At 37.1% G+C, this 26,665-nt stretch overlaps 2 protein-coding genes across 6 annotated transcripts in view; both read left to right on the top strand.

The window, feature by feature from the left end:
• Positions 1–6,786, top strand: part of ATR (ATR serine/threonine kinase) — a 91,974-nt gene extending 85,188 nt beyond the window's left edge. For all 3 annotated transcript variants that reach the window (XM_034996252.1, XM_034996259.1, XM_034996243.1), the window contains 2 exons: positions 5,220–5,325; positions 6,421–6,786. In XM_034996252.1, the coding sequence (XP_034852143.1) occupies positions 5,220–5,325; positions 6,421–6,594 (280 nt within the window). In that variant the 3' untranslated portion in view covers positions 6,595–6,786. The remainder of the gene's footprint in view (positions 1–5,219; positions 5,326–6,420) is intronic.
• A 1,392-nt stretch (positions 6,787–8,178) lies between these two features.
• XRN1 (5'-3' exoribonuclease 1) overlaps positions 8,179–26,665 on the top strand; it is a 114,899-nt gene continuing 96,412 nt past the window's right edge. For all 3 annotated transcript variants that reach the window (XM_034996221.1, XM_034996212.1, XM_034996230.1), the window contains exons 1-6: positions 8,179–8,356; positions 18,001–18,233; positions 22,398–22,495; positions 24,086–24,195; positions 24,288–24,398; positions 25,601–25,683. In XM_034996221.1, the coding sequence (XP_034852112.1) occupies positions 8,282–8,356; positions 18,001–18,233; positions 22,398–22,495; positions 24,086–24,195; positions 24,288–24,398; positions 25,601–25,683 (710 nt within the window). In that variant the 5' untranslated portion in view covers positions 8,179–8,281. The remainder of the gene's footprint in view (positions 8,357–18,000; positions 18,234–22,397; positions 22,496–24,085; positions 24,196–24,287; positions 24,399–25,600; positions 25,684–26,665) is intronic.

Genomic DNA, 26,665 nt, shown 5'->3' with positions numbered 1-26,665 from the left:
TTTATTCATAAGTGAAATAAGTCCTACAGAGAAAGACAAATACCGTGTGAGATCACTTGTATGTGGAGTCTTAAAAAAATAGAACTACCTTATGATCTGATCTGGCAATAGCATTACTGGGTATTTACCAAAAGAATAAAAGAACACGGGGCACCTGGGTGGCTCAGTCGTTAAGCGTCTGCCTTCAGCTCAGGTCATGATCCCAGGGTACTGGGATCGAGCCCCACATCGGGCTCCCTGCTCTGCGGCAAGCCTGCTTCTCCCTCTCCCACTCCCCCTGCTTGTGTTCCCTCTCTCGCTGTGTCTCTCTCTGTCAAATAAATAAATAAAATCTTTAAAAAAAAAAAAAAAAGAATAAAAGAACACTAATCCAAAGGGATACATGCACCCTGATGTTTATAGCAGCATTATTTACAATAGCCAAGATATGGAAGCAGCCCAGGTGTCCGTCGACAGATGAATGGATAAAGAAGATGTGGTATATATACACAATGGAATATTATTTATCCATAAAAATGAAATTTTGCCATTTGCAATGACATGGATGGAGCTAGAAGAGTATAATGCTAAGTGAAATAAGTCAGAGAAAGAAAAATACCATATGACTTCAGTCATATGTAGAATTTAAGAAACAAACAAGGGAAGGGAAAAAAATAAGAGACAAAACAAGAAACAGACTCTTATTATAGAGAGCAATCTGATGGTTACCAAAGGGGAGGGTCGGGGGGGATGGGTTAAATAGGTGATGGGGATTAGGGAGTACAGTTGTCATGATGTGCACAAGGTGATGTATGGAACTGTTGAATCACTATATTGTACACCTGAAACTAATCTAACACTGTATATTAAGTAACTGGAATTAAAATAAAAACTTAAAACCTGAGCAAATAGATACAGAAAACGGTGGTGGCCAGAGGTTGGGGGTAGGGATGGGCAAAATGGATGAAGGTACAAACTTTCAGCTATGAAATAAGTCATGGGAATATTAACTATGGTACAGACTTTCAGCTATGAAATAAATAAGTCATGGGAATATTAACTATGGTGAACATAGTTAATAATACTGTAGTGTATATTTGAAAGTTGCTAAGAGAATAGATATTAAAAGTTCTCATCGCAAGAAAAAAATTTGAAACTTTGTATGGTGATGGATATTAACTAGATTGTGGTGATCCTTCTGCAATATATATACAAATATCAAATCATGTACTCCTAAAACTAATATATGTCCATTATGTCTCAGTTTTTTAAAAGATGTAATTTACATACCGTAAAATTCACTCTTTCAGAGTGTGCATTTCAGTTGTTTTTACTGTATTCCCAAGATTGTACAGCCATCACTGCTATCTAATTATAAAACATTTCATCACTCCCAAAATAAATTAGCAGTCACTCTCCATCCCTACTCCCCTGCCATCTTCTAGCAACCACTAATGTACTTTCTGTCTTAATGGATCAGCCTATTCTGGGCATTTCATGTATAAATAAAATCGTATAACATATGGCATTTTATGTCTGTCTTCTTTCCCTTAACGTGATATTTTCAGGGTTTATCCATGTTATAGCATATATCAGTAATTCATTCTTTTTTATTGCCTAATAATATTCCATTGTATACCACATTTTGGGTTTGTTTGTTTAAGATTTTATTTATTCATTTGAGACAGAGAGATAGAGAGAGCAGGGGGGAGGCAGAGGGAAAGGGATAAGCAGGCTCCGCACTGAGCCAGGAGCCCAATGTGGGGCTCGATCCCAGGACCCTGGGATCATGACCTGAGCCAAAGGCAGACACTTAACCATCTGAGCCACCCAGGCACCCCTGTATACCACATTTTCTTTGTCCATTCATCAGTTAATGGACATTTGGATTGTTTACATCTTTTGGCTACTGTGAAAAGTCTGTGTATATATGTTTTCAGTTTTCTTGGGTATACCTGGGTGTAGAATAGCTGGGTCACATGTGAACTCTAAGCTTAACATTTTGAGGAACTTTCAAACTGTTTTCCAAAGCAGTTGTGACACTTTACAATTCCACTGGTAATGTATGAAGGTTCCAATTTCTTCACATTTTTTTTTTTTAAAGATTTTATTTATTTATTTGACAGAGAGACACAGCGAGAGAGGGAACACAAGCAGGGGGAGTGGGAGAGGGAGAAGCAGGCTTCCCACGGAGCAGGGAGCCCAATGTGGGGCTTGATCCCAGGACCCTGGGATCATGACCTGAGCTGAAGGCAGACGCTTAACGACTGAGCCACCCAGGCGCCCCAATTTCTCCACTTTTTTTTTTTTTAAAGATTTTATTTATTTATTTGAGACAGAGAGAATGAGAGAGCACATGAGAGGGGGGAGGGTCAGAGGGAGAAGCAGACTCCCCGCCGAGCAGGGAGCCCGATGCGGGACTCGATCCAGGGACTCCAGGATCACGACCTGAGCCGAAGGCAGTCGCTTAACCAACTGAGCCACCCAGGCGCCCTCTCCACATTTTTAACAACACTTGTTATTTATCTTTTTTACTTTACCCATCCTAGTGGGTGGTATCAAGTGGTATCTCATTATGGTTTTGACTTGCATTTCCTCAATGACCAGTGATGTTGAACATCTTTTCATGTGCTTATTGGTCAGTTGTGTATCTTCTTTGGATAAATATTTATTCAAATACTTTTCCATTTTTAAATTGGATTTTTTTATTGCTGAGTTGTAAGAATTCTTTACATATTTTGGATATTAGATCCTTAAGACATACATAATTTGCAAATATTTTTCTCTATGTGGGTTGTCTTTACTTTCTTGATGATGTCCTTTTTAGCATATAAGTTTTTACTTTTGATGATGTTCAATTTATCTATTTTTGTTATTGTTATTTGCTTTTGGTGTCATTTAAGAAACTATTGCATAATCCAAATCATGAACAGTTACACCTGTTTTCTTCTAAGCATTTTATAGTTTTACCTCTTATATTTACTAGGTCTTTGATCATTTTCAGTTATTTTGTGTTTCTAGTGTGAGGTAGAGGGTTTATATTTATTCCTTTGAATGTGCATATCCAGTTTTCCTAGCACTATTTTTTGAAAATATTATTCTTCTCCACTTAATTGTCTCGGCATATATTCAGGAGTTTATTTCTGGACTCTCAATTTTATTCCATTGATCTCTATATCTAACCATATTCCTACTACACATTGTCTTGATTACTGTAGCTTTGTAGTAAATTTTGAAATTAGGAAGTATGTGTGCTCCAGGTTTTTTCTTCTTTTTCAAGATTGTTTGGCTATTATGGGTTCTTTGCATCTCTGTAGGAATTTTAAGATCATCTTATTAACTCAAAAAGTCAAGCCTGGATTTTGATAGGAATGGCATTGAGTTGTTAATCAGTTTGGGGAATATTGTCATTTTAAAAATATTAAGTCTTATGAACTATGAACGTGGGATGTCTTCTCATTTATATAATTCTTTAATTTCTTTCAATAATGTTTTGTGATTTTTAGTTTTCAAGTCTTGTGGTTTTATTTTATTTTTTTAAATCACAGTTGTTTTTTTTAAGGTTTTATTTGTCAGAGAGACTGAGAGCACAAGCAAGGGGAGCAGCAGGCAGAGGGAGAAGCAGGCTCCTCACTGAGCAAGGATCCCAGTGTGGGACTTGATCCCAGGACCCTGGGATCATGACCTGAGCCGAAGGCAGGCGCTTAACTGACTGAGCCACCAGCCGTCCCCAGATCTTGTATTTTTTTAAAATGTGCTTTTTAAAATGCTATTCCAAATGGAATTTTTATTTCATTTTTGCACTATTCATTGTTAGCTTAGAAATACAACTGATATTTGTATATTTATCTCATATTTTGCAAACACTGCTGAACTCATTTATTAGTTCTAATACTTATTTTTGTAGATACCTTAAGATTTTTCTCTCTCCAACATCTGCAGCTAGATAGTTTTGTTTTTTCCTTTCCGATCTTGTGCTTTTTTTTTTTTTCTTGCCAATTGCCCCTAGCTAAATGAATGTCAGGTAGACAAGGTGAGAAATCTACATCTTTGTCTCATTCCTGATTTTAGGGGTATAGAAGTCAGTCTTTCACCATTAAATATGATGTTAGCTACAGGATGTAGTTTTTTAAAAGGACTTTTAAAGCTCATTTATTCACCTTCTTTCTTTAAAGCTCTCTACCAGACATTTTGGTAGAACATATTGGTTAATTAGACATAGGAAAAGGCAAATTCTCTGCAAGAGGAAGTACAGCCTCTTGTGAAACACTAAGAGCCCCTATCCAATCTGGGGAAGTCAGGAAATAATTTCTGAAGGAAGTAGCTGAAACCTTAATGATAAATGGAATTGACCACACAAAGGGGAAGAGAGTGTTCTGAGTGATAGAAATATCAAGGCAAGTGAAGGCCTGGACTGCCTAAAAAATGTAATTCTGTTTTCTAGAGGGTACACTTCAAGTAGATGGTGCTGTGATGATGGCACAGATGAGCAGGGCTAGATTATGAAAAGTCCACATGGGGCTGGTTTACACATTTAAATCTTGCTCTGAAAACAACCAGAAGTCATTGGGGGTTGGGGTAAGAAGCAAATTTTAAAAGAGGAAATGAAATTCATCAGATTTTGCACTGTAGAAAAATTATAGTTGCCGTCTGGGCTAGAGGCCAGAAAACTAGTTAGAGGACTGTTTGAGTAACTCAGGAAGAAATAATGGTGCATTGGATGAGGCAGTGATAGTAGAGATGAAGGTAAGTAGATTCTAAAGGGATTTAGGAGGTAGAATTGAGTGTTAAGAGGAAGAGGCAAGGATGATTCCTAGACTTTTATTTAGGACAAATGAGTGAATAATGTTCTTTACTGATTTGGGGAACACAGGCGAAATAGTTTGGGAAAGGGTAATGAGTTTTGCTTTGGAAATACTGAATTTGAGGTGCCTGAGTAGGTTTTTCCATAGGTAGTTGTATTTGAAGTGCACAGTATGCGTTTAGAAATGGCACACAGAACTCATCTTACTCTACTCTCCAAGAACACCTCAGATCCCCCTCTATCTTCCCTCTTTTCTTTCGACCCCTCAGTCCAAAACAGTAAGTTCACATGTCTTATTGATGCAGTACTAATGTGTGTTATAAGAATATTACCATTAGCTTCTCATCCTTCACTTATTTTTCACCTACATGTTGACTATAGCGGCACTTCTTTATACAGAGATAACATTGTATCATCATATTTGTTTGCATTTTAGTGTCTTAAAAACTTTTCTACATGATCCTCTTGTGGAATGGAGTAAACCAGTGAAAGGGCATTCCAAAGCACCACTGAATGAAACCGGGGAGGTTGTCAATGAAAAGGTTAGTAGAAGGTGTAGCGTGATATGAGCTGACATAATACGTCTCTGTCAATGAGAATTGATTCTAAATACTGTCATTGAATTGACTGGCCATTGAACTCTGAAATCTAGTTCTTTATTTTTTTATTTTTGTTTTTTTGAGAGAGAGAGGGAGGGGAAGGGACAGAGGGAGAGGGAGATAGAGAATCTTAAACAAGCTCCACGCCCAGCACTGAACCTGATGTGCGGCTCAGATCTCACAACCCTGAGATCATGACCTGAGCCAACATCAGTAGTCGGACGCTTAACCAGTGGAGCCACCCAGGTGCCCCTGAAATGTAGTTCTTTAGTATGAAAGTGCCAGTAAGTTTTCTTTAGTCATTACTAATGTTAACATTATTATCATTTGTGTAATGAAGTTCAAGACACTTAATTATAGACAGTTTGCAGTTATGAGATATAATGGGAAAAACTTGGAACACAGATTGCCTGAACTTAGAAAGCAGCAGCAGGTCTCAACTTTAATATATAGCAATTCACTCCTTACTAACATTAGTTGAAGTTTCAAAGTTTGCAGATAATCATTTTTATTAAGTGAGAATAGATTGAGGATTGTTATTCTAATACAACATTCTCACTTTTGCATTTTTATAAGCTTTCCTATTGAGAGAAATGTGTACCTTTCATTCCAAGTAGCTTAGAACTCCATTTGCACATAGTAACATAATCTAAGTATTAGGCATTTAGAGTATTGTTGCTATGATTAGAATATTCATTCAAATGTTTTAAGTCCTAACATTTCGGGGTAAATTTTTTAAATTATTATTTTTCTAGAATTGTAATGTGGAAGAGAGTCCCTAGTATTTCACATAGTCCAGAAAAATGTCCATGCAGTTGATGCTAAATCAATATTGCAAGCCTCAAAATCAGTATCTCAAGTTACTGCATTTGTTTCATTTCTTCTCTCTTTTGCCGTTTTTGCTCCTAAAAAGGGGGTAATGATTTGTAAAATGACATAAATATTTGTCAAACACCAGAAAAGTAGTAATTTCAAATTATCAATATCCAGGTGTTATTAGGTTCTTAGCACTTATGATTTTCAATTTCTTCTTATTAGGCCAAGACCCATGTTCTTGACATCGAGCAACGACTGCAAGGTGTAATCAAGACCCGAAATAGAGTGACAGGGCTGCCACTATCTATTGAAGGACATGTGCATTACCTTATACAAGAAGCTACTGATGAAAACTTACTGTGCCAAATGTACCTTGGTTGGACCCCATATATGTGAAATGAAATTACTTCAAAGAATATGCTAATAATCTAAAATTAATGCATTTGGTATTAACTGTGATTGTATATTCAGTTCCAAAGTACAGCGTAAGTTTATGTTCTCGGAGTAAATGGTATTAACTCCCTTATTGTTAATAATATTTAAAATAATATATGTTGTTGATAAGAAATAAACTGCTTTCTTTTTTTTTTTAAGATTATTTATTTGAGAGAGAGCACAAGTGGGGAGGGGGCAGAGGAAGAGGGAGAAGCAGACTCCCCACAGAGCAGGGAGCTTAACTTGGGGCTCCATCCAGGGACTCTAGGATCATGACTTGAGCCAAAGGTAGATGCTTCACTGACTGAGCCACCCAGGTGCCCCTAAACTGCTTTCTCAATATATATTGTTCATTATAACTGGAGAAATGGAACATCTTATGTTTTTATGCTCTAAAAGATGTATTTGCAAGAAACAAGCCAGCCTAATTTCATTTTATAACTTTTATTGATTTTCTTTTAAGTACTAGCTAGCAAAAGGATTCATTTGAACAACAAAAAATTACACTGAATAAATGCTGTAGGCAAAGCACTATGCTAGATTCCTGAACGGAGCTACCTGCCCTGCCCTCTAGGAACTGACTGTCTAGTCTAATAAAACAGATATAAACATAAAACACCCATCAAGTTCACTTAATAAAACTCTTTTTTGTATGGCTGAAAATGTAATAGGAAAAAAACATAAACCAGAGAGCATGAATCTGAAAACTCAATAATGTAATTTTAAAGATTCTGTCATACTGAGAGTTTACCAGAATACAGAATCTAGTGGTCTTAGAAGACACTTAAAATTTCATAAGATTTTAAAATTAAAGATATTTTAATGTTCATTTTTTTGTAAGTTTTCTTGCTGATGATTTAAAATAATTCACAATATTTACAAAATTATGAGATTATTACATTCAAATAAATGGAAAAAATTTTTATAACAGAATTTTACTTAAATTCGCTTGACAGAATTATGCTTTTCTGCACCGTTTAGAGTGTGATGGGGAAAACATGAAAACCAAGAGACATGAATGTGAAAAGTATACCATTTCCTCGGGGAGCCTAATGTTGATTTAAGGAGGAAGCTGGGTGGGGGTGGAGGGGAGTTAGGACATTTTTTCCAACAAATAATTTGGGGGAAAAAGTTTTTAAAAGAAGTTTGATACAGGGTTATATTCCTCAGAAAAAAAACCTCCCCCTCCCCAAACAAAATAAGCTAAACCAAATAAGTCACCAGATCTTTCCAAATCTGTGTTGAAAAATACTGAGATCAGTAATTCCAGGATACAGAAGCAGGACAAATACCAGTGTTCCAAAACTTCCAGCAGGCTCGTGAGGCTTTCACACCACTCCCACGTCTACTTACAAAGCACAGCTCTGTCCACAAACATTCCGGAACTAAATTTAACGCACCACCACGCCGCCCGGCTCTTCAACGCTACCACCGGAGAGCTCGGCGGCGGCGAGTTAGAGCCGGGATCGGAGCCCCGCCCCGGGGACGCGGCCTCGAATCGGCCGCTCTAGGCCCGGCGAGTGCTCTCTATGGTCGGGCGGGCGGGGTGTTGTCATCCGCGGAGCGACGGCCGGAGGCAGCGGCTTAGGCCCCGGCGGGGCGTTTGGTTTCGGTTTGGCCCTGACTGGAATTCGCGCTGACGGTCGAAATGGGAGTCCCCAAGTTTTACCGATGGATCTCGGAGCGGTATCCCTGCCTCAGTGAAGTGGTGAAAGAGCATCAGGTGGGTGAGCGAGGGGGCAGCGGCTTAGCAGGCCGAGAACCCGGGGCCCCGCGGCCCTCCCTCCATCCTGGAACAGGGCCCCCCAGCCTCCTCTTTCTGCTCGTCGTCTGCCAAATGAACGGTGAAGGGCGGGGAGGAGAAGGTTTGAGGATATCCCGATGATGTGAATGGGGGCGAAGATGTAGGTTTCGTTTCTGTGGGCAGAGCCGCGGGAATCGGGGCCGTTCTGACAGCTCCGCCGCGGGCCAGGGCCCTCCGCGGTTCCGAAATTAAGTCCTGGGGAGGAACGTTTTAGTGAGTTCTTTCCTTTCCTGCCCAGGGAGCTTATAGAGGCAGCAAAGCCGGAGCGGCTGTTCTGAGCCCCCCCCCCCGAAAGCAACAGACCCACGTACGAACAATAATAAGTGCCTCCGCAGTTGAGTCACCTTGTTTACTTTCCCTTATCAGGACCTGCATCCCACCCCACCCCCAACGCCTAGACTTTTTGACATAGCTGATGATTCATATTTACGATACCTTTTGTTACTCTTCTTCGATTATCTCAAAGATCGTAAAAGAAACAAAAATACACTTGGACGGGCAGGGGCAGTTACTTGGAGACTTCAGTGTGCGAGTGTCCGTGTGTGACAGAGAGAGAGAGGAGAGAAAGAAATGGATTGTTAGAACACTAATACTAGTAGTCATAATATCTGGTTTGTAATCCGGTATGTAATAATATCCCAGTGCAAGGTTTTTGTGCGGATTCCAAAAATGTTTATATATTGGAATTGTGGAAAGAAATAGTAAGCATTTATCTATTAGGTAAACTAGACTTTGGGTGATACATTAGTGTTTGTCACATTTAATGATTTTGGTAGATCTCTTGTCCGTTTTATATTTTACAGGAAAATCAGTTTTGATATTTGTATAGCTAATGAATCAGTTTTGATGGGTAACATTTTATTAGTAGTCGTGAGGGGAAATAATCCAGCCAGCACCATCATGCTGTTTATTAAATTATGGTTTCATCTTAAAAAGTACTATAAGCGTGAAGATAGGGTTAAACTTCCAGAAGGGATACTTTGTTGTTGGATCCCAGTCAGATTTGGTAAATGAAGAAGAGCTTACAAAAAATTACAAAACAGTAGTTTATTTTTCATTTATTTGAAACATGGGTTGAGCCGATTTAGGAAATAGTTCTTTCCAGAGAAGAGGGTAAAAAAAGATTACTAGTACATTTCAGAAATGGAGACAACCGACTTTGGCTTTTCCTGGGTCATTCATTCAACAAAAGTCTGAGTGCCTGCCATGTATTAGTCATTATAATGTGATTGTTATTCAAATTGACTTGATAACATATAATTTGTTTATTAATATTTTTATTCTGTACTCTTTGGTGCAGACGTTGGTTTGGTGAAACTGTCTTGGCTTCTCACCATCCTGAGAAGTTTTTTTTACTGAAGAGCAAAAACAATCTCTTTAAGGCAGTCTTATGATAGGTTTAAAAGGATAGGTTTAAAACTTGGCTTATCAAAATGGTGTCTTTCAAAAATGTTTGATTCTTGTAGTTAACAACGACCACAACAACAAAGAGAGCAAATGTTATAAAGGGGTACCAGCTGCTCTCTTAAGCAGTATTTAAAAGACGATAAGCCTAAGTAAGTCACAATGATTCAAAAGCTAGTCCTGGGAGGAAGAGATTGGGAGGAGGAGTAAGTTGTGGGAAGATGGTGGTGGTAAAGACAACAGCATCATTTTTGGTCTCTTTGAATCCTCACATAAAAACAGAACAACTAGGAACGCCTGGGTGGCTCAGTCGGTTAAGTGTCTGCCTTTGGCTCAAGTCATGATCCCAGGGTCCTGGGATCAAGTCCCACATTGGGCTCCTTGCTCAGTGAGGAGCCTGCTTCTCCCTCTGCCTGCCACTCCCCCTGCTTGTGCTCTCTCTCTAACAAATAAATAAATAAACTCTTAAAAAAAAAAAAAAAAGGAACAACTAGATAGCAAAGTTTGAAATCCATAGAACATTTTTGACAAAACCATGTAATATTGTATCCCTACGAACCCCCAAAAACAAGTAGGTGGGGACAAACTACCAATAGCCTTTAGACCCAGTTGGTGTTGGCATCCCTGCCAGAGGAAAAAGGAAGCAATGGGGCAATATCTGATGGACCTGAGAACAGAAGAACTAAAGAATATTCGCTAAAAGACTGTGTAGGCCAATTATATAGCAGTATTTGTAACTAAGGGGTTTTAAAGGGCAGGAGTAGTTGGCCTCCTATGAACTCTCATAACTGATTTGCCAAGGCATCATTCTGAGGCAGATATAGAAAAGGATAAAACAAATGTGCTCCCTATATAAGAGCACACACTTTAAAATGGGAATGTTAGCTTGTGTTTCTTTCTGTACAATTTGTAGCAAAATGCATAGAAGATTGGCTTTAAAAGTGCAGGCACCAGGGGCGCCTGGGTGGCTCAGTTGGTTAAACGGCTGCCTTCGGCTCAGGTCATGATCCCAGGGTCCTGGGATCAAGCCCTGCATCGGGGCTTCTTGCTCCATGGGGAGCCTGCTTCTCCCTCTCCCTCTGCCTGCCTGCTGCTCCTTGTGCTTGTGCTCTCTGTCTCTCTGTCTCTCTCTCTCTCTCTGTGTCAAATAAATAAATAAGTAATCTTTTAAAAAAAAGTGCAGGCACTGGAATAAGCATGTGAATGCACTTAACACTACTGAACTGTACACTTAAAAGTGGTTAAGATGGCAAATTTTTTATGTATATTTTACCACGGTTTAAAAAAATGCAGGCACAAGAGTATGAATTATGAACAGGAACATCGCTCCCAAGGGGGCCAAAATTGTTGAGAGAGGGTGGAGGTTTACATATTAAAGTGCCACAGTGTATAAACAGATATACAGTATAACTATGGTATTAAAATTCCATTGGAGGGTGGTGATTAGGGAAAAAAGAAGTCTAAAGAGCTACCTGGAAGAGGGACAATAGTGTAAGAAAGATTAAGAAATACTGCTCTAGAGCAATTCTGCTTGGTTCAAATTTAGCCCCAACACTTACTTTACTAGCTATGGGTGAGTAACTCAAATCTTTTTGTGACTCAGTTTTGTCAGCTACAAAATGGAGATAATAATATTAGGATTGCTATGATTAAGTAAGTGAATGCACGTACAGTTGACTCTTGAAAATGTGAGGATTAGGAACACTGACCCCCCCCCCCAAACCCCCACGCAGTCAAAAATCTAAGTATAACTTTGACTCGCCCAAAACTTAACTACTAATAACCTAGTGTTGACTGGAAGCCTCGCTGATAACATAAACAGTTAATTAACACATATTTTATATCTTATATATATCATGTATTCTTACAGTAAAGTAAGCTAGAGAAAAGAACATGTTAAGAAAATCATAGGAAAATAGAAAATATATTTATAGTACTGTACTGTATTTATTGGGGAAAAAAAATCCACATATAAGTGGACCCATGCAGTTCAAACCTGTGTTGTTCAAAGGTCAACTGTAAAGCATTTAAATCTGTCTAGTACATGGCAAGTGCTTAACAGATCTTACCTGTAATTATTGCTCACCAGCAAGGAGGGGAAGAGGAAGAGAGAGAATCCTAAGCAGGTTCCATGCCCAGGGTGGAGCAGGGCTCGATCTCACAACGTTGAGATCATGACCTGAGCTGAAATCAAGACTTGGATGCTAAACTGACTGAGCCACCCAGGTGCCCCATATTTTAGCTATTATAGTAGCACTGTACCAGATTGTAATCACAAAGAGAACTACATAGGCTCTAGGAGTTTATAATCTTAGTTGTATGACCTTTTTTTTTGTAAAGGTTAAGTTTTCATCAGATATATATGTTGCCTCTACTTTTGTGGTACATAATAGATCTTCAGTAAATATTTATTGAGTGAATGAATATTAATCATATCATACTATATAACATAAAGAATACATAGTATGTTTTAAAACATGCATATTAAAGGGGCGCCTGGGTGGCTCAGTCAGTTAAGCATCCGACTCTTGATTTTGACTCAGGTATGATCTCAAGGTTGTGAGATTGAGCTTTATGCTGGGCGTGAAACCTGTTTAGGATTTTCTCTCTCCCTCCACCCCTCCCCCCCCAAAAAATATGCATATTAAAAAATGAACTGAAGCAACAAAATCTTGGGAGTGTTTAAGGTAAATAGGATTAAAGAACTGGGACAAAAGAATTGCCAATAGCTCTCATAAACAGTCAAATATACATTGTCTTAATGAAAAATGCATTTTGCAGCTGCACTAAGTGGGATACAAAGTATACTAGCAAGAAGAAACTCAACTAATTTGAGAAAATTAGATACTAAAGTTAATACTTAACCACAATTTAAAGCAGTATAAATGCATATTCAAAGTAAGCGTTATAACTTACATGTGCAATCACATTTAATAAAGGGAGAGCTCCGCTATTTATTATTAAATATTTTTATTTGCTACTTTGTGTCAGGTAGTATGCCAAGAGTTCTAAACATGACCAAATACTTAAGTGTATTGTCTGTCCTTTTGTGCTAAACTGTGAGTTCCTCAAATCAGAGACCTTGATTTGAGGAACTCACAGTTTAGTAGGAAAGGACAAACGTTACACTTCAGCATTCAACAAAAATGTACAGAGCATGTAATATATGTGCCTGGTATTCTTGTGTGCATTGGGAACACAAAAACAAATAAGATATGACATAGAGAAAGGAACATCATTTCCCCTTGGGTAAGTACAAGAAAACTTCCAAAGATACCTGAGCTGGATCTTGAAAGCTGAGTCAAAATCTGCAAGATCAGTGGAAGAAAGACCATAAAGGAAAGAAAAGTATTTCAGGAAGTAGTAGCAGCATCTATTAAGTCACAGAGGTTTGGAAAAGCCCAGTGCATTTATGGCTTTCTAAATAACGTACTGTATGTAGTTAGCTTGTAGACTATATGTACAAACAGGAAAGAATATGGAATTGGTGGGAGAGATAACAGCCAAATCATACAGAATCTTTTATGGTATTAAAGGTTTATAGTATCGTATGGGTTTAAGTATGGAAGCAACATGATCAGATTATATATTAGAAAAATGGCTAACTACACTGTGGTGGGAGAGAAAAAAAGTAAGTAGTCTAGTTGGAAAACTCAGGGCTTGAACTAAGGCAGGAAATCTGGGGATGGAGAAAATGGTGAGATTGCCTAACACAATGGGAATGGTTAGGGTAGGATTCTAGAGACATTTTGGAAGTTAAATTTTAAAAAACAAAACAAAACCTAAGTGACTTAATTAGATACGGGGGTTGAGGAGAGGTGAAAGTGTAAAATAACATCAAAACTTCTGTTTTACAGATGTAATAATTCAGTATTGTCTTTGGGTTTTTTTCCCCATTTTTATTTAAATTCCAGTTAGTTGAGAGTGTAATAGTAGTTTCAGGTGTAGAATTCAGTGATTTGTCACTTACATACCACACCCGGTGCTCATCATAACACGTACCCTCCTTAATCCCCTTCCCCTATTTAACCCATGCTCCACCCACCTCCCCTCCAGCAGTCTTCAATTCTCTATAGTTAAGAGTCTGTTTCTCAGTTTGCCTCTCTCTGTCTCTTTTTTTTTTCCCCATTATTATGTGTTTGTGAAGGAGCAAGATTCTATTGCATGTTCTCATTTTCTTCACTGAATTAGTCAATGGTTACTCAGTCATTCTGTATTTTTCTTGCCAATCTGAAACCTAAGAGAATTTTTTAAATTTCTTTTCTAAAAAGATAATTATAGGTTTTTTTCGGATTATGAAGGTATGTGCTCATTATGTAAAAATTAATAAAATACAAAGAGATGTAAGAGCTGTTATATCTTCCAAAGGAAAATAAACAACTGAAATTCCATCATCAAGGGTTAACTACCAGTACCATCTTGTTTCTATGTACTCTTAACCTTTATATGCAGATACACATGTAGGTAAGTATTTTCTATAAATGGGATAATAATATGCCTGCTGTTTTATAGCCTACTTTTGTCATTTGACCATTTGTATTACACACATTATCTAATGTCAAATATGAATGTATATCATAATTTATAATTACTGTGTAGTACTCCATTGTGTGTATGTACCATCATCAGTTTTCTGTTATTAGGCATTTTGATTTCATTTTTTATTTCTAAATAGTACTGCCATTAATATTCTTGTGCTTACATCTTTGTGCACATTTCTGATTATTTCTCAGAATAAATTACCAATAGTAGAAATCCTGGGGGTGCCTGGGTGGCTCAGTCGGTTAAGCGTCTGCCTTTGGCTCTGGTCACCATCTCAGGTCCTGGGATTGAGCCACGCGTTGGGCTTCCTGTTCAGTGGGGAGTCTGCCTCTCCCTTCCCCTTTGCCTCCGTTCCCCTGTTGGTTCTCTCTCTCTTTCTCTCTCAAATAAATAAAATCTTAAAAAAAAAAAAAAAAGAAAGAAAAGAAAGAAAGAAATCCTGGGTCAGAGATATATATGCTTCAGATTTTGATATATACTTTCATATTATTACACCAATTTATGTTCCCATCCAGACTACTGGGTATAAATGCCATCTCTCTCTCTTTTCTATATCTGGGATTTTCCTCTTCTGTAAAATGGAGAATCTAAATATTTTTCTTTTAAAGTTACCATAATTTAGTGAGACAATGAATATGTTTGGCCCAATGTTTGGCACCTAATGAGTGCCTAATAAATGCCAGCTATTACTTTTAATAACATATGAAATACCTGTTTCCCCAAAACCTTGCCAATAACTGGGTAATATCATTTTTTTCTAATCTTTGCTAACATAATGGGAAAAAATGATACATTTTAATTTGAAATTTGGGGATGTTGAACATCTTTTCATATATTTATCAGACTCTTGTGTCTCTTTTTTGAATTGCTGTGCATTTTTCATGCTTTTAAAATTTGCTCTTTTATTAGAGGATTTTTTTGTATATTGGGAATGTTGATTTTATCGTAATTTGCAAGCATTTCCCTGCATTTTGTCATTTTCAGTTTAAACTTGTTTTTGACTTTTTTTTAACCCTATAGATGTAAAAAATACAGATTGCCAACTCCATCGTTTGTTTGGTTTATGATTTTTGGCTTTCCCCACCCTAAAATTACCAAAATATTTGTTTATAATTTTTTTACTTCTATTTCTCACATTAAAAATTTTTACTCTTTCTGGAATTTGTTTTATAAGATGAGATACAGTTGTGTTTTATTTCCAGATAGTTAGCTAGGTACCCCATCCCTTTCACCGGTTTGAAATGCCTCTTATATACTAAATTTCTATATACACTTAAACTACTTTTTTTTAAAGATTTTATTTTATTTTATTTTTTTAAAGATTTTATTTATTTGACAGAGAGAGACATAGCGAGAGAGGGAACACAAGCAGGGGGAATAGGAGAGGGAGAAGCAGGCTTCCCCGCGGAGCAGGGAGCCCGATGTGGGGCTCGATCCCAGAACCCTGGGATCACAACCTGAGCCGAGGGCAGACGCTTAACAACTGAGCCACCCAGGCGCCCCTTTTTTTAAGATTTTAATAATTTATTTGACAGAGAGTGGGGGGGGGAGGGTGCGCACAAACGGGCAGAGGGAGAAGGAGAAGTAGGCTCCCCACTGAGCAGAGAGCCCAACGATGTGGGACTCCATCCCAGGACCCTGGGATCATGACCTGAACCCAAGGCAGACACTTAACCGACTGTGCCACTCAGACGCCCCACACTTGAACTATTTCTAAACTATTTTGTTCAATCACCTTTATAATTTTTAATATCATATAAAGCAGATTTCCTTCATTTACTTTTCTTTTTTAATATTCTTTCTTGCATGTTTATTCTCCTAGAGAAACTTTGGAATCATTTTGTAAAGTTCTCACCTGGAGATTTTGATTGAGGTTCAGATTTTTTGAAGCAAATAGTAAATCTTGAATATACTTTTAAACCTCATGATCACAATTATCATGTCCTTTGAGCTTATTACTCAGTAAGGACATTTACATTTTTTTTATGTGGTGCCTGGTACAATCCCGTATAAATGGGGTTTTGTCAATACGTTTTTATGCTGTTCATTGATTCAAAGGCCAAAACTTTTTCACTCCCTAAACTCAGAGGCATGCCATTTTCTCAATAAGAGAAAAATGTATCGTTTCTGTACATATGGTAAAACTTGAAGTGTTTCAGAGATGGCTCTCATAAGGTTTATACAAGAAAAGTTCATTATGTTTTTATGTCTGAAAATTCAAAATACTTTAGTTAGTATGTAAGACACACTACTCAAATTCTTTAATTACAATTAGATATTATAACTATTAAGTTGTGCCCACTTCATTTCCTTGTTAGTGTATATTTGTTTCAGTAGTGTTCCCCCTACTTGCTCACAAACATTTAAATAAAGGAAAGATGAATGAGAGCCAGAGCCATGAAAGTCTTTTTATGAAAGTAGACACCTGTTAGCCAAAGTTTAAGATATTTTTAATCCACATGTCAAAAACAAGAAATCTGTTTTCTTTTTTTTTTTTAAAGATTTTATTTATTTATTTGAGACAGAGAGAATGAGAGACAGAGAGCATGAGAGGGAGGAGGGTCAGAGGGAGAAGCAGACTCCCTGCCGAGCAGGGAGCCCGATGCGGGACTCGATCCCAGGACTCCAGGATCATGACCTGAGCCGAAGGCAGTCGCTTAACCAACTGAGCCACCCAGGCACCCTGTTTTCAAAATTTCCTAAATTTCTTGGCATAATCTAAGCTTTCTAAATTAATATGAACAAATCAGTGACTCTCAGTGAAACCAAATATACACTAAGGCTTTAAATCACTTGTAAAATCTTTTAATGACCATGTACAAAGAGCCTTTTAAATGGGCATTATGTTACCCATTTATAGGGGAAATTGAGGCATTAAGAAGTTGATGTCAAGGGGCGCCTGGGTGGCTCAGTTGTTAAGCGTCTGCCTTCAGCTCAGGTCATGATCCCAAGGTCCTGGGATCAAGTCCCACGTCGGGCTCCCTGCTCCATGGGAAACCTGCTTCTCCCTCTCCTACTCCCCCTGGCTGTGTCTCTCTCTGTCAAATAAATCTTTTTTTTTTTTTTTAAGATTTTTTATTTATTTATTTTGACAGAGAGAGAGAGAGAGAGACAGCGAGAGAGGGAACACAAGCAGGGGGAGTGGGAAAGGGAGAAGCAGGCTTCCTGCGGAGCAGGGAGCCCGATGCGGGGCCTAGGACCATGACCTGAGCAGAAGGCAAACGTTTAATGACTGAGCCACCCAGGCGCCCCTCAAATAAATAAAACCTTTTAAAAAAAGAAGAAAAGAAAGAAAAGCTGATGTCAAACTAATAGTTTGAGTACCAAATGAACCAAGCACTTCATTTGAAATTTTCCCATTTGGTATTTTAAATAGGTAGATAATTTCCTGACAGTAAATTTGATCAAGCCATTGGTGCATTATATAGCCATATAATATGTCTCCATCTTACCAATTTCTCCTGTTCATTTTTTCTTTACTTTCTTTATTCAACTGTGATTATTTTTATATAATAAGAATGCCCCTATATCCTGCTTATCAGCTGTTTTTCCCAGCTGCTTAAATATCCATCGTTGATTATAGTAACAATCTTGATCATTTTTTCTTTATTTCTTAGATTCCTGAATTTGATAACTTGTACCTGGATATGAATGGAATCATACATCAGTGTTCCCATCCCAATGATGATGATGTTCACTTCAGAATTTCAGATGATAAAATCTTTACTGATATTTTTCACTACTTGGAGGTGTTGTTTCGCATTATTAAACCTAGGAAAGTGTTCTTTATGGCTGTTGATGGTGTGGCTCCTCGAGCAAAAATGAACCAGCAGCGGGGGAGGCGTTTTAGGTAAAACATTTGTGGTTTATTTTAGAATACTACTTAGACTAATAAAATGTATTATTTTAAAGATAACTGACTTAGTACACTGCATCTTCTGTTCATGTTTCTTTTCTGCTTAAATTCCCCCAGAAACGGAAATAACTGATTATGTCACATTTTATCAATCAAGTAAACAAATCAGTAATTCAAGTGAGGTGTCCTTCTCAAAGCGTATGTTGGGCTGTGTAGTTACTGTTGTTCTCTGTCATAAATTTTTCAAACTTCTCCTTGGTAATTTAGAAAGAGCGGTACAGTTGACCCTTGAACAATGCAGTGTTAAGTGGTGCCAGTCCCCACTCCCCACACAGTCAAAAATTCACATATAACTCAACTCCCCAAAATCTTAACTAATAGTCTACTGTTGACTGGAAGCCTTAGCAGTAACATAAACAATAAACACATACTTTTTATGTTGTATGTATTATATACCATATTCTTATAGTAAGCTTAGAGAAAAGAAAATGTCATTAGAAAATAGATTTACAGTACTATACTGTATTTATTGAAAAAAATCCATATATAGGTGGACCCATTCAGTTCAAACTTGTGTTGTTCAAGGGTCAACTGTAGTAGAGAAAGCTCCTCTCATAGTCAGTCTGTCCTGAACTAGAGAACTATGGGGTGCAATGAGAGATTGTTCTAATGGAAACATTGACAGTTTAATTCAACAAACATTTGTTGAATGCCCAGACCCTGGGCTAGATGCTGACTATGACTGATCATGGGTCCAAATTGGACAGAAAGGCAAGTGAGACTAGAAGGTGATTGATGGAGTATGAGAAGAGAGCTGAGTTAGGACACTTGAGATACTATCATCCCCAGTGTGTGAGTTCGATAGTAGGAAAAGTAACAGGATGAGAAGAGGCACGTAGAGTTTTAAAGTCAAAATCCTGAGCATGTGGAATAGTTTTAAAAAACAATGAGGTCATGCTGTGACCTTATTTATGAGTAGGATAAGTAAAGTTAAGAGGGTTGTTAGAATTGATGGGAAGACTCTTGAGTCCAGTGTGTTTGATGTGTTGTTAGCATAATGAATCCTTTCATCACAACAGCAGGTAAAGGAGTGGAAAGGGCACCTGTGAATCAAATAATGGAAATCATCAAGGAAGGTGGGAGGGTACCTTAGAGAAGGCTAGCAATGAGAATGAGAAAAGGATGGTAAAAAGTAGTGATTTATATACCAAAAGAGAAAAGATATTGAAGATATTCGAACAACTGTGACATCTTTAAAGACAAGGACCATCTCTTCTAAAATTTAGATGCTCAAGTACCACCCAAACTTAATTAATTTGAATCTCAAAAATTGGGCCCTGGAAACTGTTTTTACCGGATTCCCCTGGTATTTGTTAAACTAGTTTGGGGGGACTGCTGGGCTAGAAAATCTAGTGTTAAGAAAGGATTATATAAGCCCACTATATCAGTCACTGTTCAGTTGCAGAAGTAGAAGCCTGCCTATTTTAAGCAGAAGGGGATATATTACAAAGAATTAGGTGCTTATAAAAATCATTGTAAGAGGGGCGCCTGGGTAGCTCAGTCATTAAGTGTCTGCCTTCAGCTCAGGTCACAATCCCAGGATCATGGGATCAAGCCCCATATCGGGCTCCCTGCTCCGCGGGAAGCCAGCTTCTCCCTCTCCCATTCCCCCTGCTTGTGTTTCTTCTCTCGCTGTGTCTCTCTGTCAAATAAATAAATAAAATCTTTAAAAAAAGAATCATTGTAAGAGCCAAAAGGATGGGAATTTAGGTGAGCCTTCAAGAATGACTTCAGAACAGCACCACAGAACTGACCCACCAGTGGCACGATTACTACAACATTCAAGAAGGTGAGGAGTTCAGAGGCCCCCACCAGAACAGGTTGTTCCAGGAATTTATTCCTTTAGTTATGATCCAGGAATTAAGAAGATACTACCTGAACTTGAACTATTGGCTCCAAAAATACATCGCTTTAGTTATAATTCAGCAATCAAGAAGCCACCACTGTATCTGTTAGCTCCAGAGCCCCAGTGTACCTGGTAGATCTGCCCTACAGTTTGCTTCTTAGCACCTACAAAACTACTGAATATTGAGAGCTCTTCTACTATTGATGAAACACACACGCACCCCACAAACCCTCTGCCTCAACAGTCATACAGACTTCACCACACTTCCACTTTCCAAACCTTTTGTGGAGGCATCTGACAGAATCTAAGTTATATTCACTCACCTAGCTGCAAGCAGGCCTGAGATTTTAATTTTTTAGGTTTCTAACCTCTCCAGTATCAGAAGACAGCCTAAGAGAATGAAATGGATATTGAGTGCTCCATGTTTCCCTGAAATCCCCTACTCAGCTTTTTCTCATTCTCCACAGATACTATTTTCTCCATTCATAATATTTAATATCTCTTACTTTAAATCTGCTGCCATCTGGCTTTCATCCCTACCAGTAAAACCTCCTTAAAAGATTACAAATAGACTTCTTATGACTAAATCTAAATAATTCTCTCTGTATGTTAACTTCATTTACCTCTAGTATTTAACAATGTGATGATTCATTCTTTCTTGAACTTCCTTTCCTCGATCTTTATGTAACCACACTCTCTGATTGCACCTTCTTGATCTCCTTGTTATCTTCTCTTCCTTTGCCTTTTTCTTATATATTGATTTTTCTTAAGGTTCTATCCTTGGTCCTGAGTGATCTTATTCAGTGATTTTAATTACCGTGTCTATACTGATGACTCCCAAATTTATCTTCCTGGTGGATATCTCTCTCCAGAACCCTTATATAGCCAAATGTCTCCTAAATATCTCCTTTTGGATACCACAGATACATTTCAGGTTTAACATGTTCAGAACTGAAGTCCACTTCAAAGCTGCCTTCCTTCTGTTTCCTATTTTGGTGAATGATAACAACAATAGCAAATAGCTGCTCAACCCAAGAGTCCAAGAGTAATTTGGACTATTTCTTCCTCATTCTCCACACCCAATCCTTATCCAGTCTCTTAAATTTGTCATATATATTTACTTTTCATCTTTACTGCTACTGGTCAGCCTAGGCTACCATAATCTTCCACGTAGATTAGTAGTCTTTCCTTGTCCCTGTCCCAAACATTCTCTGTGTTGCAGCTACATTAAACATTATGGCTGTTAAGTTCTCTGTCTCCCCACTAGAGTGTAAGCTCTGTGAAAATGGGAATCATTGCTGTTATAGTCCCAAAACTTGTCACATAGTAACATTGAATTTGTTCAATCAAAGGAATCGAAGGAAGGAGAGAAGACGAAAGAATGGCTTCTATTGGAGAAATTACAAATAAGTTGATATCTTCAGATTTTGTTATATTGAGGAGGTTGGTAAGAGGTTACATATGAAAAAGAGTTTGTTTATCATAGAAATATAATTCCACAGCGCACAGTAGATAGAGCTAGTAGCAAGGCTGTAGAAAATGTACATAAAGCAGAGCTTCCTAACTTACATGCCAGTGGCATACAGTGTGCCAGAAATGGATTCCAGGAGAAGCAGGTAGGAATTGGGATGCCTATATTTAGACCTAGGTCCGTCCGACTCTAAAACTCATGTTCTTTCTAGTAAATCCTATTGCCTCAAACATAAGATGATTTTGGCAAATGATGTCATTAATGTTATTAGGCTTATATTTTAAATGTTTTTATAAGGAAACCCAAAGATATCCATTAAAATTGTACAGTTATTTTTATATAATATTCTTAGATCATTTTAGATCATTTTAATAATGTACTTGTTTGATGTTACTATTAAATATAGAATGTAGTATATATGATGAATGTTTAATGTTCAACTTTTGAGCTTGTTTGTAGAATCGATTTGCTATATACTTAAGAAAAGAATTGCTTTATAACTATTTGTAACATTCTGTGTCAGTTTTATACTGTTACAATGTCTACTTGTATAGTCCTGTCTCTGAAAAACTCAATTTTTTAAATAAGTAAAAATGAACAATTCTGAGGCTCATCTTTATCAATTATAATCATTTTAAAACTTGTATTATGTTTTGAACCTAAAATTGATTAAGTAGTATTTTAGTTACAGAAGCATCTAAATAAATAACAGTTTACTTTATGTAAAGATCTGTACTTTTTCCCAGAAACCTTAAGATATTTTTTTTACTTAACATTTAAGGTCAGCAAAGGAGGCAGAAGACAAAATAAAAAAGGCATTAGAAAAAGGAGAAACTCTTCCTACAGAGGCCAGATTTGATTCCAACTGTATTACACCAGGTAAATTCACTGAAAGAAAAATTCTGAGAGATTGATTTTTTTTTAATAATTTTATTTATTTATCTGAGAGAGAGGGAGCATGAGCGGGGGGGTGGGGGGGTGGCGCAGAAGGAGAGGGAGAAGCAGGCTCCCTGCTCAGGATGGAGCCCGACATGGGTCTCAATCCCAGGACCTCAGAGATCAGTGACCTGAGCATAAGGCAGAGCCACCCAGGCACCCCAAATTATGAGAGATTTAAATGTAAATGTAAATTTTTTTTCAAATGCATTTTTTGTTCTAGCCTCTACTTATTTTGTCCTTAAAATTCCAAATGCTGTTTTCCCAGTTGTGTCCCCTCAGGAGATGTTTTGGTCACCTTGATTATAAGTGCTTCTATGAAAACCCACTCTAGGGATTTGCAGATGTCGATAAGAGCAGTTGTGTACAGAACTCTCCCAGATGCACAGAAACCTAGTAGGATCTTAAAAGATCCATCCTACTCCCACCATTTATTTGTGTGAAAACTGACCCAGTGAGGTTGTGGCTCACCCACGTTCACATAGCTAGCTGTTGTAATCAGGATAAGAAACCCGTTCTCCTACTTTAGAGTACTTACTATTGTACTTCTTAAAGGCAGGTAAAAATTCTATGACTTTAATGAATTTATTAGTATTATAAGTTTAACTTTGTGTGCAACAACATACTCTGTATTTATTAGAGCTTTGTCTAACAATTACAATCCTTTGAAAAAAAAATCTTAAAATCTTATTTATTCATGAATTCTTTACTGTGGTAATTTGTCTTTCATTTAAGTGCCTTTATCATACATTGCTTGATTTAATAATCAATTTTATCCTAATTGTGGTTTAAGACTGCATTGCCATTGACTCTTGACCATCTGGACTTTTCCTGAAACATAATCACTGTAGACTCAGTTTCTAGGATAATAATAATAATTTTCCAGATAAATAGTAGTAATAATAATAGTTGTTGTTATTAGCAATCTAATTAAAGCTGCATGCCTCAAAAAAAAGGTTCAGAATCCAACAGAGGAAATAGAAGATTGAGTTTCTTTTTTTTTTTTTTTTTTAAAGATTTTATTTATTTATTTGACACAGAGACAACGAGAGAGGGAACACAGGCAGGGGGAGTGGGCGAGGGAGAAGCAGGCCTCCCACTGAGCAGGGAGCCCGATGTGGGGCTCAATCCCAGGACCCTAGAATCATGACCTGAACCGAAGGCAGACACTTAACAACTGAGCCACTCAGGCGCCCCAAAGATTGAGTTTCATTAGAGAGTTGAAACTGCCCTGGTGTGAAAATACGTGAAGCATAGTTTGAGGCAGTAGTAACATTTCTTGACTTACCTATGTAACTTTAGCTGGATTTTAGGGTGAGCAGTGAAATGAGAAACAGTTGTAATATTTGTTAGAGAAAGGTACAAAATTATTTGCTTTTCAAGATAAGCATGAGGGGTTTGACTTCTTTAGAGATCTTACACCTAACTATTTCCTGGACACTCAGATCCAATTTTGTGTTGTCCCTGGGAACATAAAAAGAGTGCTTTTTATGTCTCTCTCATTATAAACTTTTTGAAACTTTTTATTTATAGGAACTGAATTCATGGCCAGGTTACATGAACATCTGAAGTATTTTGTAAATATGAAAATTTCTACAGATAAGTCGTGGCAAGGAGTTACCATCTACTTCTCAGGCCATGAGGTTATTATCTTTTTTTATTTAAAGAGATTTTTAAAAATTTAATATTCTAAAGCATAGCATTATTACCACATTTTTTTTAAACATATATTTAGACTCCCGGAGAAGGAGAGCATAAAATCATGGAATTTATCAGATCGGAGAAAGCAAAGCCAGATCATGATCCAAACACCAGACATTGTCTTTATGGTTTAGATGCTGACTTGGTAGGTATAATGTTTATTATTATTATAACCTTATGCCATTATAGTTAAATATCTAAGAGACTTATATAAGAAGCTTTCTGGCTGTGGAAACAAATACTGGAGACATAATAAGGATTGCTACTTCTGCCATTAGCAAGGTTCTTAAACAATTGGAAAATGAACTCTTTTGTTCTAGTTTATGATCAACAGGTCTCTATAGTCTTCATACTTGACTGATCCTAGTGCTATGAATACTCTGCTGAGATCAGGGTAGAGGGCGCTTCTACCCTCATGCTTGATATATAACTTTTAATAATACCTGATCTGGTAACTCCATGACCCAAATAACTTTACTATGCTTTTTTTGTTTTAACTTTTTTTTTTTAAAGATTTTATTTATTTATTTGAGAGAGAATGAGAGACAGAGAGCACGAGAGGGAAGAGGGCAGAGGGAGAAGCAGACCCCCTGCTGAGCAGGGAGCCCGATGTGGGACTTGATCCCGGGACTCCAGGATCATGACCTGAGCCGAAGGCAGTCGCTTAACCAACTGAGCCATCCAGGCGCCCTATTTTAACTTTTTGTTACGGAAATTTTCAAACATAAAGTAGAGAAGACAATATAATAAACCTTCCTATGTCCTTTATCCACCTTAAATAATTTTCAACTTTAAATAATCCACCTTAAATATTCAATAATTTTCATTTTCTTATTCCTAACCATCTGTCTCCTTTCTCCTACTCCTCTGACTCTTGAAGTATATCCCAGACATTGTATCACTTAATCTATAAATATTTTATAATGTTTCTTTAAAGGAGAAGTGTTGTTTTAAAAAATAACCATAATGCCATTATCCTACATAAAATAAAAATTAACAATCACTGTTTAATATACAAATAACCATTTAGTATTCTCATTTCTCTGATTGCTTCATAATTGTTTCATCTGTTTTGTTTGAATCAGGATTGAAATAAAATAAACAGTGATTGTTATAAAGGTCATGTGAGTCTAAGGTAAACATTTTTTCTTAGAAAAACACACTTCACCCCATTCATAACCAGTAAGTGGATTAGATTTTGATATTTGTGTATTTAATGTGCTAATTGTTTTTATTAAATAAGCATGTGTTTTTCTATATAGAAATGTTTTTTATTTAGTTGTTTCTATGAACCTGATACTATAAAAAATTAGAGAATAGAGACATTTTTTAATCACTTTTCAACAGATTATGCTTGGATTAACAAGTCACGAGGCACATTTCTCTCTTTTAAGAGAAGAGGTTCGGTTTGGTGGCAAAAAGACACAAAGGTAAATCATATTGCATATATGTTAGAAGAAAGAACAGCAGTTAAATTAAGAATAGTAATCATCTAACAGAAAAATTATCTGTAAAGATTTTCTCCCATTCCATGGTTGCCTTTTTACTCTGCTGAAATTTGATGCACAAAATTTGTTTTTTAATTATGACAATGTCCAGTCTATTTTTTTCTTTTATTGCCGTACTTACAGTATAATATTCAAGAAATTGCCAAATCTAATGTCATAAAGCTTTTCCCAATTTTAGGAGTTTTGTAGTTTTAGCCCATACACTCAGGTCTTTGATCCATGTTATTAATAACCGTATATGGTGTAAGGTAAGGGTCAACTTCATTCTTTTGCATGTGAATATCTAGTTTTCCCAAAACCACTTGTTGAAAAGGGTATCTTTTCCCCCATTGAATGGTCTTTGCACCTTGGTCAAAAATTGTTTGACCATATATGCAAGAGTTTATTTCTGGGCTCTGTATTCTATTCAATTGATCTTTATGTTTGTCTTTATGCCAGTACCACAGTATTTTGGTTACTGAAGCTTTGTAGTAAGTTTTGAAATCAGAAAGGGTGAGACCTCCAACTTTGTTTTCCTTTTTCAGGGTTATTTTGGCTATTTGGGGTCTCATGAGATTAATTTTTAGGATGGATTTTTTTGTTTTTGTGGAAAACATCATTGGGATTTTGATTGGGATGGCATTGAATATGTAGATTCTTTTGGGTACTATTTACAGCTTGATAATAAGTTTTCCAATCCATTAATACAGAATGTTTTTCCATTCGTTATGTCTTCTTTAATTTTTTTCAGCTGCCTTTTGTAGTTTTAGTGTTTAAGTCTTTTATCAGCTTTTTTTTTCTTACTTGTTTTTCCTTTTATTTAAAAAAAAATTAATGTAGTCACCATGCTATACATTAATTACATCTCCAGGACTTACTTATCTTATAACTGAAAGTTTCCACCTTTAGGCCACCTTCCCCCATT

This window comes from Mirounga leonina, unplaced genomic scaffold (assembly GCF_011800145.1).
Source record: "Mirounga leonina isolate KUSES-001 unplaced genomic scaffold, KU_Mleo_1.0 Mir_115, whole genome shotgun sequence".
In the NCBI taxonomy this organism is placed as follows: Eukaryota; Metazoa; Chordata; class Mammalia; order Carnivora; family Phocidae; genus Mirounga; species Mirounga leonina.
This window is presented reverse-complemented; position numbering and strand designations above follow the sequence as displayed.